Below are 17289 nucleotides of genomic sequence, written 5' to 3'. Positions count from 1 at the left end.
TGTGTGTGTGTGTGTGTATTTGAAGTCATCACACTTTTGTCTTTATCAAGCTAAAATTCACTGTACTAGATAATGGGAATCGTAACCTTGATATTTACTAATGTACTGGATCCAGAATATGAACTACTTTTTTCTTTTTGTCTGTGAGCGACATGATCAAAGTAGTGCAGCAAAAACTGGATGTTTCTCCTTCACATGTTTTCGTATGTCTTCAGGATTGTGCACATGGGAGACTAACATGTTTCTATCAACAAACCGTTCGCTTCGCTGTTGCATCATCATCACCTTCCTTCCTCATTATCCGATGTTCAAGTCAGAGATGATATATACACAATGCTTTTACAGTATAAAGATTTTTTTTTTTCTAATAGGCGGAAAAAGAGGTGATTCACATGGTAAACAACAGTAGGAAAGCTTTAATCTCAGCCCGTGACAGTTTAAATCTGGCAATTCTATTGTTGGTTTAAAACAATTAAAACAACAAGTGGAAATGCTTTATATATTCGTGTGGTCTCCATTGTGATTCACTGCATAACCCATTCAAAAGAACTCAGTGACCTGTCGGTGTTTGCAATTTTTCCTTTAATTTCAGTCGCACCTCAGTGAGCCCCACAGTAAATCTAATTCTTTATGCAGGAGCCATACATGCCATGAAATCAAGTATGGTCATAAGAATTATCTTGACACCTGAAGGTGTTCAAGTTTTTTTTTTTTACCAGTTGGTGGTTTACAACTTAACGTTCTGAGTCCTAACAGCGCCAGTAATGTAAGTATCAACACGCAAAATATTTACATAAACTCCTTGAACATTGACACATTATTATGACTTAAAAAAAAAATGCATTTTCCTTTATATTACCGACATCTTATGATGGATTCGTGACTGGACAAGTCTCAGACGAACCCAAGCATGTTATCTGCAGAGCTATCGTAGCGAAAATGATACATGGAGCAGTTCATATAAGCTCGATGCTTGTTTTGTATTCAGATTCAGTAAACAGAAAGATTGAAACTGTCAGTACGATGATTAGGTGCAAACACCAAAAAAAAATAAGGCTTTCCTTTCCCTCAATTTTTTCAACATCACGAAAGTAGTTCCAGCAGTTGGCCGGTGAGAACGGTACCTCCCCCATGTCCAATATCTGCAGTGAAAGTTAACATAACGTACAAGTGAAGTGTAAAGCTTGCGTTAACCAAGATTTCTTTTAGAAAACCTGAGATGGTGCTGGCCAGAAACGAAAATACAGTGTATGTTTACCAAATGGCGTCCTAGCTACTTCTCTTCGTTGTATATTAACTGACTGTTATTTCTCTCTTGTCTCCCCTAATGATGTGATTACTACACGAAAGTGCACTTGGGACTAATAGGAATATATATATATATATATATATATATATATATATATATATATATATATATATATATATATATATACCGAGCTCTTGGTTTGGTGCTTTAGAAATACACACCGGGATAAAAGTATTCTCCGTCAGCGCGGTTAGCTATTATGTAAACTGATAACTACAGATGTGTAAAATATCCATGGAGCCTTGAAAATCTTAAAAACATCATTTTATAGTTTTACTTAAAAAACAAGACTAAGATATCAACTCTTCCAGATGAAAGTATGTTTCATATGAATAGTATTCGATTTTACAATTAATTTTAACACATGATGGTGCAAGAGATTTTAGCTTCGTGGGAGAAACTTGACGCTAACAGCCTTAATGTCCCAAGCAGTTAAAACCCCAAAGAACGAACCAATTACTTCAAATTATTGTAATTTTCATGTTAGACGTATAATGATTCTGACAATGGCCTTAGCTCTTGAGAGCCATTATATCCCATATAATTACATATAAAAACATACAAAGGCACAGCTTCGCTGACCCCAGAGTCCCACAACTCTTCTATTTTCTAATCGCTCTCTCTAACGTCGCATGCGTACTAGGAACACTCCTGATTATTTCCTCCCCAAAACTCTCCAAACTCCCCAAAAACCAGTTCCTCCAGTCAATAATTAAGAGATACGCCGTGCTCATCTCCAGCCCCATGGATGTTCAAATGTCGCGAAACATTCTCTACGTTTCCTCGTGGAAATGTCTATACTACTTATGAATTACCATTGTTAACTTCAGAAAATTACCAGTGATCTTAGAGACACATTCTGATTTGAAAGTTAAGAAAATGACGGTGTATTTGTTGCTGACCCTCATGCGTGGAGAGTTTCCGTGTTAAATGTATATATATATATATATATATATATATAAGTGACTGAGTAGAGTCAACATTACAAGACTAATATGCTCAAATGAAACTTTAATACGAAATCCTTTTCTGGAAACTGGGTCATCACAATTCATCAGAGGTGATTAGAATTTGTCACCTTGGAAAATGGAGAGACAAGTGACGTCGGTTTAATGATATAACAAAGAGCAAATAATTAGAGCACACGTCAGTACTGAGGAAACAAGGCTGTTAGGAGAAAACTGTCCATGACCCTCTCGCCCTGTGTGGAGGAATCTGCTTATCACACACACACACACACACACACACACACACACACACACACACACATATATATATATATATATATATATATATATATATATATATATATATATATATATATATATATATATATGACCAAGTGTGTAGCGTACCCGTTGACCAAAGATCTAGCAGCCTTACATCATAAGCCATGTTGCCTCCTCTGAAATATTCTGTGTGTCGCCCCTGAGCTCCACGCTGAATACCTTGTGTAGTGACCCCCTCCCCCACCACCTGCAGAATTGGTATCTTTACTAAAGATAAGATAAGAGTTCTCGTCAACGATAACAGCTCGAAATTCAAATCTGAATGATAGATCTAACGCACAACGATTTCTTGCAATGAATTGTGTGTATATATATATATATATATATATATATATATATATATATATATATATATATATATATATATATATATATATATATACCTTGACTTCATGAGTACAATTAGTACAATATCGTAACCCACTAAGTATAATAATATTTCCGTGATTACCGACATCTTAGAAACTTAACATAACAGTCCATATAACTCGAGAGTATCTAACTCCACCAGACAACAAACGTCTGAATGTAATGCGTTAGGAGGAGGAGGAGGAGGAGCGGCAGCAACAGCTGGAGGAGGAGCATGTTGAGAGACACAGGGAGTGGCACGCTAGTGTTTCAGACCCGGGCAAAAGAAGCAATGATGTGTCGGGTTCTTCCCCCGAGGGCCGTGAAACACCAAACCCAGCCATCAAGAGCAGGGAGAAGCTGGTGAAGAAAGTGGGTCACGCCTCACAGGCCAAAACACTCCCGCCACCTGACGTACACTCCCTCACACACACACACACACACACACACACACACACACACACACACACACATTGTGGGGTCAAAATGTCGGAGCCAATTTGCCAGAGGTTAAAAAGCCGGGACACGGAGGCTAGCGGGCCGGCAGGCAGGAAGCCTTCCAGCAAACGAACTTCTGGCTGGCTTGCGAGGGATGGCAATAAATGCCACCCGGGTAAGTTAGTGTCATGGTATTACACGCATCAAGGAATAAACTGTTATACACTAGAAAACGCCGGCATTAAGCCGTTTAACTGCTTCCTTCACAGGAAATGCCACAAACGAACACAAAAACGTTTTGTCATGAAACGATTATTTTGTGACATTGATATCATCACGTCCTATTATCTAACCTCTACTTACACCATACCAGCTGTGGATACCAAAGACTGGGTCGACTTACACCACACCAGCTGTGGATACCAAAGACTGGGTCAAGTTACATATACTTAGTATAGGATCAGATGCCATTCCCGGGTGTTTTCCATTTGTTTCATGTGTTCCTATCGTTCAAAGTCTTCCGTTTGTTCGTAACTTGTTCCAGTTTTTCCTATTTCAAAGGTTTTCCACCGATGCCCTTGTGTGTGTGTGTGTGTGTGTGTGTGTGTGTGTGTGTGTGTGTGTGGATGCAGGGGTAAATCACCTGTGTGAGATCAGAGGATAACCTGGACGTACACATCCCGTGAAAGATAGTGATTAAGATAAAGCATTGCCAGATAAGCCATGGTTGGTGGTGATATTGAGGTGGGCTAGATTTACGTCCAAGTCACTAACCCCGCCAGAGGTTGTGGGTTACTGAGCGAAGACTCGAGGGGGTTGTCGGGGACGGGGCTGATGATGGGTTGTAGGTAGCGAGTCGGTACAGTTGTGAGCCGCCGCGGGGGTTGGTTAACGGAGACCACGCGTGAGCCCCTCACAGATCCTCTCACACGACAAGAAGAATATCAATGCTGAAGTGAACTTTTACACAGGTACCTGGAGATCATGTATGTCCCCAACCAACCCCTTCCTCCTCCCTCTTGCTCATGCGAGGGAGGTATACCTTGAAGACAGTGTAGGTTGAGGCGCACACACACACACACACACACACACACACACACACACACACACACACACACACACACGAGGTCGATCGACCTCCTCATCATCTTCATACGTCAGACGATGGCAGAGTTTCTTCGTAGGACAGAACCTGGAGTACCATACGGAGTGGCATGAGTTCCTGTAAGGCCCTGGTCCTTCACACCTTAAAGCCGGGTGGTCACACACACACACACACACACACACACACACACACACACATTGTAGCCCCTCTGATTGAGAACATAACGAATCTCTTCGTGAACATCATCCCCAGGAGTCATCAGCGTTTTCGTGCGCAAGGTGAAGGTGGTCTGCGCGGGTTGCTACGTCTGTCGCTTGGTAGACGTCGGCCTTCGAGTTGGCTGATCTGGGCACACCAGAGGAACGCCGGAAATCTGGGTGAAACCCGGCCATTTCCGGACAGAACGACCTGACCCACAATTAACTTAATCGAATCTAAATAAACTTAATAGAATATTCAGTCTGATGAAGTTCTGACCTAAATATTCAATCTGATGAAGTTCTAACCCAAATATTCAATCTGATGAAGTTCTAACCCAAATGAATCTCATGAAGTTCTGGTGTTGATGTTTATAAACTGCTTTCGCCTTGTGAGTGACAGTAGTTACGTAGATTCTTTTTTTGAAGAACATACTTCCATCCACTTATCACTTAACGTGAAACTGACCAAACACGCAAGCAGCTTGACACATCAGAAAAGGTCAGCGAAATCGCCGGAGGAGGTCGTTCAAGAAAATGTCAGGAGTATCGAGACCAGCAGTTTGGTTTTTGAAATACGAGTGATGCCTAATGTACAAGCTGCTTCATGATAGGCTACTGACGAGACAAGTGAAGGTAACCATATGATTGGTTGGTGAAAATACTGGTATATGATTTTCCTTTTAACAATATTCACAGACTAGTTTACGTGGATTTTTTGTCGTTTTATATATATATATATATATATATATATATATATATATATATATATATATATATATAGAACGCTCATTGTGCAATCATGTCTGATGATGAAATTCCTCAAGCACATCACGAAAGGGTAGGAAGCTAAAATTCAGACTGCTGGCAGATAAAAATGCATACTTCTAACGGTAATACAAAATAAATAAAAAACAGGTTTTACCTTCTGAAGGTTCTGAAGGTCACTTCATACCGACTGCGTCAGATGAATTCGGTGTGGCTGACGAGGGGCGAATAATTTACCTGGGTCTTGGAAGTAACTTTGAAAAATGAGGCTTTGGGTTATGATGCTAAAGAAAATGGGTATTCCAAGCTGGGGAGGGAAGGGGGCGGGCGGGTTATGGACAACGTAGTGGGGGACCCGTGGCTGCAACCGCTGGGCAGTCACGTCTGTGGCCAGAAATCTAGATCCCTTGAGCTCGACGGCACGACCCACGAGCATAGGGCGGCATGACCAGGCTTGAATACGACGGTATGGCGGACTGACCTTTAACCTGACCTTTTAGAAGATCGTAACGTCTTACTCAAGGATCGTACCGCTGTGCTTTGAGGGTCGGGTCTTCGTGCTCGAGATGTGAAACTCACAAGGTTCCAGTCTCAAGAACAGGGTCGGATGAGGGTCGGATGACTAGGCTACCAGATAAACTAGTCTACCAGCAATCATGACCATTACAACGTTGCCTCTTAGACCAAATGAAACTGAAATGAATTAAGACTTTCACTCCAGCAAGTTGCTGACAGATAACACAAATTATTCTCCGGAGTCACCTTTGAAGAGAACTGGACGAAATGTAAAGACGGGTAAACACTGACTGGATTTAGTGTAGTTAATCCCTGTTACCCGAAGTAATATCTCTATAAGAGGGAAGAAGAGTACCTACAGTGAGGCACAGGGAAAGGAATCACAGTAGCACTGACTGGCTGGTGCCCTCACGCCCCCCTTCCCTCCACCACGACAGTTTATCAAGCACTAGTTCACAATCCTTCTTCCCCTGCTTCTCTTACTTCACATACATCCCTCTATCCCATCCACTCCCCACAACCTCTTTCCCACTCTCCCGTGTTCCACACCACCTCCCCCCAACTCCCACCCTACTCCTTGGCAACTGACCTGGTCGTCCTGGTTGTTGCAGTAGGTCTTGAGTGTGAGCTTGGAGTTGCAGACCTGGCACTTGAAGCAGCCCGTGTGGAAGAAGGTGAAGTCCTTGAGCGGGCCGATGCGGTCTACCTGGTAGACAGTCTGGCCGCACCGGAGGCACGTGTTCTCATAGAGATTCATCATGGTAGCCGGCATCCTATGGGGGAGGGAGAGAGAGAGGCGGCAGAGGCATTAGTGCTGGCCAATAAGGAAGGTGCTAGTAGGGTAGGGTAATACTACTGGCTGGTGGGAAAGGAAGAGACAGGACTGGAGGGTGGGGCAGGGTGGGTTGAGGTCGTATTTGGCTGGTGGGGCAAGGTGGGTTAAGGTAGTATTGGCTGGTAGGGCAGGGTGGGTTAAGGTAGTATTGGCTGGTAGGACAGGGTGGGTTAAGGTAGTATTGCCTGGTGGGGCAGGGTGGGTTGAGGTCGTATTTGGCTGGTGGGGCAGGGTGGGTTAAGGTCGTATTGGCTGGTAGGGCAGGGTGGGTTAAGGTTGTATTGGCTGGTGGGGCAGGGTGGGTTAAGGTAGTATTGGCTGGTGGGGCAGGGTGGGTTAAGGTTGTATTGGCTGGTGGGGCAGGGTGGGTTAAGGTTGTATTGGCTGGTGGGGCAGGGTGGGTTAAGGTTGTATTGGCTGGTGGGGCAAGGTGGGTTAAGGTAGTATTGGCTGGTGGGGCAAGACAGTGGGGTAGGAGAGAGGGTGAGCAAAGACAGACAGACATACAGACAAACATAATTACAAACTCCAAATCCTTTTATCAATGTAATGATTCATTAATGATTTCATTAAATATCAAATATCGAGTAACAGTTGATTTGTCCATTGAAAGTTGCACACAGTGATGTTCACACTCCCTTTATTAAGGATTCTCCATACTTGTTCCATACGCTTATGTACATGTTGACGTAAAACATTTAAGTATGCCTATATGTGAAATATCTAAACATCAACGTTTAATGTTTGGTAGTGAAACGTTCTGCTATTTGTAAAGTTAGAAGGTCAAACCAATTAAGGTGTAACAATATGCATGTGTTCCAGTTTTTCCCCAACTGAAATGTTTCAAAAACCCCTTAATATATTCATGATTTTCTTTGTTTCCAGTTATCCTACACTATATTTAACTACGTAAAATTCAGAGAGAAAATATATCAACGTAACTCCGTTAAGTTTCATCTGAGATTCTCTTTACTTTCTTTGTTTTCTGGTACCAGCTTCATCCACTGTTCAACAGAAGAGTAAGGAACACAGGAAACTATTGCGTAAATTGTTCTATCTCGTTTGAAGTCTGTACAACACTTCCAGACGTGTGTGAGGCGCGAGGTGAGCGTCTGGCCCGCAATAGCGTTGTCAGACGTACGACAGTACCATAAATCACACTGACCTGACCTCCAACTTTCTGACATTCATACATTCAAAGGGAACGCCATCGTTTCAGAGGCAATATTTATCAATAATTATCATATTTCATCAGTATTGTCATTATCTTTTTTCATCATGATTATTTTAGCACTGCGCTTATAATTAAGAATATCATAACCCTTAATAATGATAATGATAATAATAATGATAATGATAATCATTACTGTGAGCCCAGACAAAAACAAATTTGGCCTGGCTGGACGCGTTCAAGTGAGGTAAAACTAATCACTTTCTAAACCTCAGCTCTATGTGCGGGGCAGTGATGTGAACGGCACCAGTCATGGCCACGCCAAGCAACGTGAGTATATATATATATATATATATATATATATATATATATATATATATATATATATATATATATAATAGTACTCATTCATCTACCAACCAGAGGAAGGATGAACAGCTGGGTGGACTGAGTTGTCTCCTACCTGCGCCGGGGATCGAACCCGGGCACGTGAATTTGAGGTCTGATAACTACTCCATTCGTCATGCAGGTCAAAGGTCAACAGGCCCGAGGCCAATCCTCCCTACCAGAGGTGCGGCGGGTGGTCTGAGGTACACAGCAGGTGTGAGCAGCGAGGAACCACAATGCCCCAGTTTCCCTTGACCTCGCCCTGCTCCAGCTCCTGCGCCCTTTGCCACATGACCTTGTCCGCCTGCTCGCTCACTCGCTCGCTCGCTGGCCTGTCGGCCGACCGACCGACCCACCCACCCGCTGTTGTAACTTACCCAGTCTCTCTCTCTCTCTCTCTCTCTCTCTCTCTCTCTCTCTCTCTCTCTCTCTCTCTCTCTCTCTCGAGACGGGGTGGCGGGGCTGGTCGAGGGGGGAAGGGTCACCTCCTCTAAGCTCGTGCAATACCCTCCCTCAACACGCCCCCATGCGCGGCCACCAGACGATGGTTTACAACCGTAAAACATCGTTATATATCAAGTCCTTGTATAGTATCCGGGCAATACACAACACTGACACGTGAGATTACCTTAGACAGATCAGGGGGTGGTGTGTGTGTGTGTGTGTGTGTGTTGGATTTAATAGGTATAGTCTGAAAAAAAAAAAAGTCTTTGAGCTAGAATCCGCACCATACATCAAAACACATAAAAGCACAGAGACTAAAACAACCACAGGGGATATTCAGTCTGCTTGCAAACAACAGCTACACGTCCCCCAGGTGCCACATATGACGTTAATAATCCAAAATGACTAATAAATATACACATGATCACGAGTCAGTCTGGCATCAGTGTTACGACAATGTGAAAGAGATATTGGCTGTCTATGTGACATAAACCTCCAGATGTATACAGGTCATGCCTTACACACACACACACACACTTCACAATTCTTTCGCTAAAGTTCATTATAAAAAAAAAAATATGGCACACTTGTAAATAACATTCAGCGTTGCGTGCGTTGGAGTGCCAGAATTCCTTTCGTCAAGTCCTGAATGAAAGGTCACTCTGCCGTGGAAGGTCGCGTGACTCCGACCTTCTGTCGTAACAGGGGAAAACTGACGGAGTAACCTGAGGAGAACAGCCACCAGCGGTGTAAGTGGAAATGACGCTGACACATACGGCTGAGCGTTACAGTAAAGGGACATAGCGGCGTGCGAACAAAGCTACCGTGAAGCTAGGCTAACCCCGCAGCCTAACATGTTTATTGTCATAAGTGAGCGATAGAAAAACACCAACAGTTTCTGTATAAAACCACGTTAAGTTTACTTATTACGATTTCCAGTTTATTCATCAATTGTACAACAACAACAACATCAACAACAACAAAATACGTATTTATGATGAATGTTTCAGTCCTGACTTTTACAACTCTCGTCTCAAAGTCAGTTCGCTCCAGACATGGCTCATGTTAATATGAATATCTATCTATTCACACGATAGAGTATTAAGGTTATATTAAACAAATTAAAGAGATAACCTTGTATTATCTTCCTCAAGTTCACTTGTTAACCTATAATTTGTACCAATATACCAATCAAGCCATGTTCCCCTTAAAAAAAAAAAAACACCGGAGTACTAACTTGGCAAAAACCTGAATCATATATTTGCAAATGACTTTATAGTTGCGAGAGAGGCCGGGCAGGGAGGTGTCCAGGGCGGAGCAACTTGCGACATGAATACTTTAATAAAAAAAAAAAAAAAAGGTAATACGATCCAACTTAAATGTAGAGGGAGTAAAGACAAAAGAGAGAGAATATTAGAGTAGAATTTGAACATCAAGCAGGGAGAAACGAGGTATACGAACTAACCCACTGATCGAACGGACGGTATGCCTTGAGCTACCTCAAACCAATAGCACATCAAGATATGGTTTCCAAGAGAAGCGATGAATATTTTAATTCCTGCCAAGATGACCCTTACAGTCAACTGTCCAGTAGATACTCAAAAGAGGTAGTAAATATTAATGACGTAATCTCAGCCCAAAGTAGAGATCACGGCACCAGCCCAGTCTTCTCAAGTGAGGAACACACATGAGGAAATATAACTTCTGAAGATGGAGAGTAAATACGAGAAGAATGATATTAGGAGGATGAGGAACATGATGAGAAGACAGAAGCCCCCGGACGCCCTACCCTCAAAATTCACAAGCATCACAGAGGCCATAATTACAGGGTCCTCAGGGACCAAAGTTACAAGGACTACAGTTACAAAGACCAAAGTTATGTTCCGTTTGTCCAAGTCTTTGAAATGAAAAGGTCTGTTGCCACTAGGAGCCACTGCAGGGAGTTGGTCAAAAGGTCAAAAACGAGGGGGAGAAAATACTTCTTTTAGCCACAAAGTTGTACTGAGATGTATCAGCGACTGTATGATAAAAGCATGGAGCTGACATGTTATAAACCACCTACACACACACACACACACACACACACACACACACACACACATACATACACTCGCGCGCGCGCCTTTACGTGCAAACACGTACAGCACACTGGGAGCCAAGTTACTTGAAAGCCACAACTGAAGGAGACGTCACCAAAGAAGGCGGATCGACTTTCAGGCCACATCACGTCGGGTTTTCAGTGACCCTCCAGGCCAGGTCACACAAGCATGTTAGATAACCCCTGGTAGTGGCCACCGTCTGCACTTGGGGGGCAAACAGGATATGTGTGTGTGTGTGTGTGTGTGTGTGTGTGTGGTGTGTGTGTGTGTGTGTGTGTGTGTGTGTTGTAATTTTTCAATAGACTATTGTCTTTTTTTTCGACAGTGGAAAAACAAATGAAATTCAACAACCACTCCATCTATACACTCTCACTCTCAGCTGAATCTATGACTATTATTATTAACTCCTTAAACGTCGTGCTCAATGGTCGTACCGTAATGTCTCAAGGGTCGTATCGTCATGATTATTCAAAGGCTGTACCGTCGTGATCAAGGGTCGTACCGTAATGCTCAAGGGTCGTACCGTAATGCTCAATGGTCGTACCGTAATGCTCAATGGTCGTACCGTAATGCTCAAGGGTCGTATCGTCGTACTCAAGGGTCGTATTGTCGTGCTTCAAGGGTCGTATTGTCGTGCTTCAAGGGTCGTACCGTCGTGCTTCAAGGGTCGTACCGTCATGCTCAAGAGGTTAATTATTATTGTGATAACTTTTTTTTTTGTTAAAGCATATTCGTCATAACTTTTCATTACTCTTAAATACTTTCTTCATCATGTGGTTCACGACCGTTCTTTGATATCACCAACATAAAGCCTATTGTGGTTTTAAAAAACAATGGAAGAAATTTCACAGATGAGTAACTTTTTTTTTTATTGTCTGTGAATTGTCAGGTAAATTGATATTGTATTTTAGAGAAGCAGTTCGAGAGAGAAACTTTCCCCAGTGAGTGGGCAAAAAAAAAAAAATTCATTTAGGAAATAAACGGAAAGAAAATTCAAATTCATATCACTTAAAAAATCTTGAATTTTTGACGGGGTTATCACAAAAGTTACAAAACTGATCACCAGTTCTTTCACAGGGGCAATATGTGTCAGTATGTATATACGTATGGATGTATGGTCTGTGGCGGTCAGTGTGCCAGACATGAGATATACACATGACAATACATTGTTTGGTTATATGAGTTTTAGGTCTACCAGCTGCCAAGGTCTGTAAACCCGTCAGTGTCAGGTTATGAATCTGAAACACCTTCAGATGTTCAAGATGGTTCAACAATCATACACTCTCATTACATATTCGGCCCAATGAAATTCATAGTTTTCCGCTTATTTCCTTTTGGTGTTGATTTAAATTGACGAATATATGATGATTTCACTAATAACAGATTTTTTTTCAAGTGCAGCTTGGAGGATCAGCTTGGAGGATCAGCTTCCCCTGTATGTAAGATGGTAGCCGTAGTGTCTAGGGTTCATATCGATATATCAGCTGTTGACAGATTCATTATCGGTAGGAGTTATAGGACAAAAAACAGAGTAATGACAAAAGATGGAATGAGGATGTAGATATAAAACTCCGGAGCCCCTCATGTAACCAGCACCCGTCGTCCGTGACCCGTGACACCAGTTCAATAAACATCGTACAGGAACTTCAGGTCCCGTACATTGACAGTTGCCAAATACGTATTTTCTAGCCAGGTTACACGTGCGGCAAACTACCTCACCACAGCACAGCGACATGGGGATATCAAGCTTGGAGGCACTGCGGGTGCAGACGGCAGTCTTACATAAGTTCCAGTTTAGTACACCTTTGCAGGAAAAAAGGGTCATTAAACAGGTCTACCGTGGAAGGCAGTCTGTCAGGGTTGGGTGTCTGATGAATGATAAGGTTCGGTTCCTTCCCTCAAGCCACACAGGGGCCGTAAGGGATTATCTTACAGGAACCTCCTTCACTTTTTACTTGACTACCTCTCAAAATATCTTCAGTTTTCTTATCTCCACCCGTTTTCTTAGTCCTGAATTTCGTCGAGTGAATAAATGTATACTTGGTTTCCTCGCCCCTGTCTCCCAGCTCGTGTTCGACGATAGCGGGAGACGGCGCGCCGGTCCATCACCCTGGGCGGGGCCCTTGTGACTCCCCGCAGTACGTGACCACTTACTGTTGCCTCTCATCTTTCGCACCACTTGACATGCTTGAAAAAAAAAAAAAAAATATGACGCTGACGCTCAGGGTCTTTTTTTTTTTTTTTTTTGACCTCCTTCCCGCACTTTGTACTCTCATGTCCAGCATCCTCTCTGGTCGGTCCATTTTCATAACTATCGCCCATCTCTCTCTCTCTCTCTCTCTCTCTCTCTCTCTCTCTCTCTCTCTCTCTCTCTCTCTCTCTCTCTCTCTCTCTCTCTCTCAATAAATAAATAAATAAGTTTTCTCAGAGTTCTGCCCTGTTTCCTACCCTTTCCCACCTTTAAGCAACGATATCTTTTCTTCGACGAAGTAAACCACTTCACTCACGCGCTAGTTCGCCCTATTCCTCCTCTTTCACATACTCTCCGTCTGGAAGACCAGTTTAAATGAAGATTCTTCTTATCTGACTAGTTACATCGATCATACTAAGGACTGATTCGTTCTTGTGTGGAGAACTGCTCCCTCACATGAGACGGGTAAAGCATAAGTTTGAAGAGATAAAAAGGTAGAGTCCAAAAGGCAATACGACTTACCACATTTAAGTCTGACCTCAAACTTAACCCATTTTTTTCCTTGCCTGATGTTCTTCGTTTTCTTTCCCTCTTCTGCAGATATTATCTCGGGGTTTTCTGCTCCCGTGAGGCGAGTGGCGACGGCGCTGCTTCCACCGTTGTTAACTAGACCATGTAATACTCGGCAAGCCACTGCGTCACGGCACAAGTTTACTGCGCTGCCTGAGGCGACTCAAGGGCTGGGCCGTTGTAATGTATGTTTCTCTCTATCTACACAGATAATCTCTCGAGTATTTTTCCCCGCTTGTGCCACTTCTTTCCGCTTCGATCTTCTCATTGATTTTTCAGTGGTTGTTCCACCCCCTGAAAAACTTATTCTCATTTTCCTCTTTATTTTTCATTCATTTTCTCCTTTTCCTCGACTGTACATTAAAATATGATAATTTCGTTATTCATTGGATTCTGACACGTTACACTGGAGAAGGAGGGCAGAAGTGGAGGACCAGTGGAGGAGGTGAGGCCAGCAGTGGAGGAGGGACTCAAGTGACAGCATAGTTGGGTCAGGTGGACCCCGCTGTGTCACGCTGTGACTCACCTGTTACCAGGCTGACTGGCCCAGTCACGCCTCACCTCCCTCCCACCCCCCACCCCCTTACTCCCACCCTCCCTCCAACACGGCCCTACCAAACACCCACCACCACAGACCAACCCCTCAACACCACAAACCCATCCCCATTACCACAAACCCACCTCCTACCACCACTGCGGGCTCCGAGGAGATCAAATACAAGCATTAATCTTTCTGAGAATACAACTCACGACAGCTTTCTCGCAAGAGACACAGTGACCAAAAAAATAAAATGCGGACCAAGGGTATTGATAAGTGATAGGAAGGCGGACAAAACGTTTTTCATCAGTTTTATACTACTGGAACAAACTGCCACCAGATACTGTCCACGCAGGACAAACCATTTTATATCAATTACCTTTCAATGAGACTGTTAAAGAATACCAGAATTTTATGCACGTTTTTCGTTTCTTTTTATCAGAGTAGCGGTAAAAATTCTTCCCTAGCGCATCCGGCGCCTGTAATTATATCAATGTGTTTTTCATACATCCCTTTCCTATAAAATTTCCCATGTCAGTATCCCTCCAATGTCAGTTTCCTGCCGGCTGATGTTCCGGTAGGAGGGGTGGGTGACAAGGATACCTGTGCTTTACTGTCCTGTCTCCATCTTCAGTGATGGGTGGAGGAGGAGGAGGAGCCTCCTGCTTCACTGTGCTGTCTCCATCTTCAGTGATGGGTGGAGGAGGAGGAGGAGCCTCCTGCTTCACTGTGCTGTCTCCGTCTAAAGAGAATAGGAATCTAGGACACTATATTATTGTCCGCCAACAGATGGCCCCGTTCTACACCATCAGATCCTGTTATCTCGTTTCCCCTCATGTACTCCACCCCACTACCACAGCCCAGACACACCACCACCACCACCACTACAGTCCCGCCCGCCACACGATCACCACCACAGCCCCCGCCACACCGCTATCGCCACCACATCAGTCCCGACACACCACCACCACCAGCACCACCACAAGTCGCGACACATCATCACCACCACCACCACAGCAGTCGCGACACATCACCACCACCACTACCACCACCACTACAGTCCCGCCCGCCACACGATCACCACCACAGCCCCCGCCACACCGCTATCGCCACCACATCAGTCCCGACACACCACCACCACCACAGCAGTCGCGACACATCACCACCACCACCACTACAGTCCCGCCCGCCACACGATCACCACCACAGCCCCCGCCACACCGCTATCGCCACCACATCAGTCCCGACACACCACCACCACCACTACAGTCCCGCCCGCCACACGATCACCACCACAGCCCCCGCCACACCGCTATCGCCACCACATCAGTCCCGACACACCACCACCACCAGCACCACCACAAGTCGCGACACATCACCACCACCACCACTACAGTCCCGCCCGCCACACGATCACCACCACAGCCCCCGCCACACCGCTATCGCCACCACATCAGTCCCGACACACCACCACCACCACTACAGTCCCGCCCGCCACACGATCACCACCACAGCCCCCGCCACACCGCTATCGCCACCACATCAGTCCCGACACACCACCACCACCACTACAGTCCCGCCCGCCACACGATCACCACCACAGCCCCCGCCACACCGCTATCGCCACCACATCAGTCCCGACACACCACCACCACCACTACAGTCCCGCCCGCCACACGATCACCACCACAGCCCCCGCCACACCGCTATCGCCACCACATCAGTCCCGACACACCACCACCACCACTACAGTCCCGCCCGCCACACGATCACCACCACAGCCCCCGCCACACCGCTATCGCCACCACATCAGTCCCGACACACCACCACCACCACTACAGTCCCGCCCGCCACACGATCACCACCACAGCCCCCGCCACACCGCTATCGCCACCACATCAGTCCCGACACACCACCACCACCCAGATCAATAGTCGTATCTCAGACCCCGCCCGCCCGGACACCCGAACCCACCATACCTCCAACCCACCCACCCACCCACCCACCATACCTCCAACCCACCCATCCACCCACCCACGCCCGCCCTTTTAGCCACTCTTCACCTCATGCTCATACTCCACCTCTCATGCTCACACTTGACCTCCTGTACTCACACTCTCCTCTCTTTTTCTCTGGCGCATATTACACACACACACACACACACACACACACACACACACACACACACACTCCCTATAAGTGTCGCCCCTTGACATTATCAGATACAGGAGCACTGTATCTTCACGCGATCGGCCGCCCTCTTACAAAGAATCCTTTGTACACTGGTTTATTGATGTACGTTCCTCGGGTGCACATCCGCTGTACACACTCGGGCCATGGGCAAAACCGTGTCGTCACCTGACTTAACATCCAAACATTACGTCCTCCTTAAACCTTCGGTTTACATAGAGTCTCAGGAAACCACATCAATATATCAATACTATTTACAGTCTCTTGAGCATGACGTTACGACCCTTGAGCACGACGTTACGACCCTTGAGCACGACGTTACGACCCTTGAGCACGACGTTACGACCCCTCAGCACGACGGTACGACCCTTGAGCACGACGTTACGACCCTTGAGCACGACTTTACGACCCTTGAGCACGACGTTACGACCCCTGAACACGACAGTACGACCTCTCAGCACGACGTTACTACCCCTGAGCACGACGTTACGACCCTTGAGCACGACGTTACGACCCCTCAGCACGACCCGTGAGCACGAAGGTACGACTCTTGGGAGTGTGATGGCCCCCGGTCTTTGATCTGATCCTTCAAGGTTAAGAGACTCGAGAGACCCAGGTCCCGCCAACCCTGGAACAAGAGACAGAAGAGGCCATTGCCCTGGCCACAAGACCCACGTGGGCCCTCGCATTGCCATATCAGGCTACAGAGTACAGCTCCCCCGCAGGTCTCCCCAGAGGGAAACGTAAACAAAAATAAATATAATGCATCGTGTGTATCGTAGTTCACGCAACGTTCTTTCCTACCTTCCTGTCTCAAGACCCTGGGAGGTCCTCACTAGTGGCTGCCGCTCCCAGAGACCTCCTACCCTTCCCCACCCTCACTCACGCGAGTCG

The 17289-nt window shown here is 45.3% G+C and overlaps 1 protein-coding gene across 2 annotated transcripts in view; it reads right to left on the bottom strand.

The window, feature by feature from the left end:
• The window catches only part of Hil (peptidase hillarin), an 81792-nt gene that overhangs the window by 55920 nt on the left and 8583 nt on the right, over positions 1 to 17289 (bottom strand). For both annotated transcript variants that reach the window (XM_071671120.1, XM_071671121.1), the window contains exon 2: positions 6560 to 6743. In XM_071671120.1, coding sequence (XP_071527221.1) covers positions 6560 to 6742 — 183 coding nt within the window. In that variant the 5' untranslated portion in view covers position 6743. The remainder of the gene's footprint in view (positions 1 to 6559; positions 6744 to 17289) is intronic.

The sequence above is a fragment of the Panulirus ornatus genome, chromosome 16 (assembly GCF_036320965.1).
Source record: "Panulirus ornatus isolate Po-2019 chromosome 16, ASM3632096v1, whole genome shotgun sequence".
Classification (NCBI taxonomy): Eukaryota; Metazoa; Arthropoda; class Malacostraca; order Decapoda; family Palinuridae; genus Panulirus; species Panulirus ornatus.
Note: the sequence above shows the minus strand (reverse complement) of the source record. Positions and strands in the feature narration are given on the sequence as shown.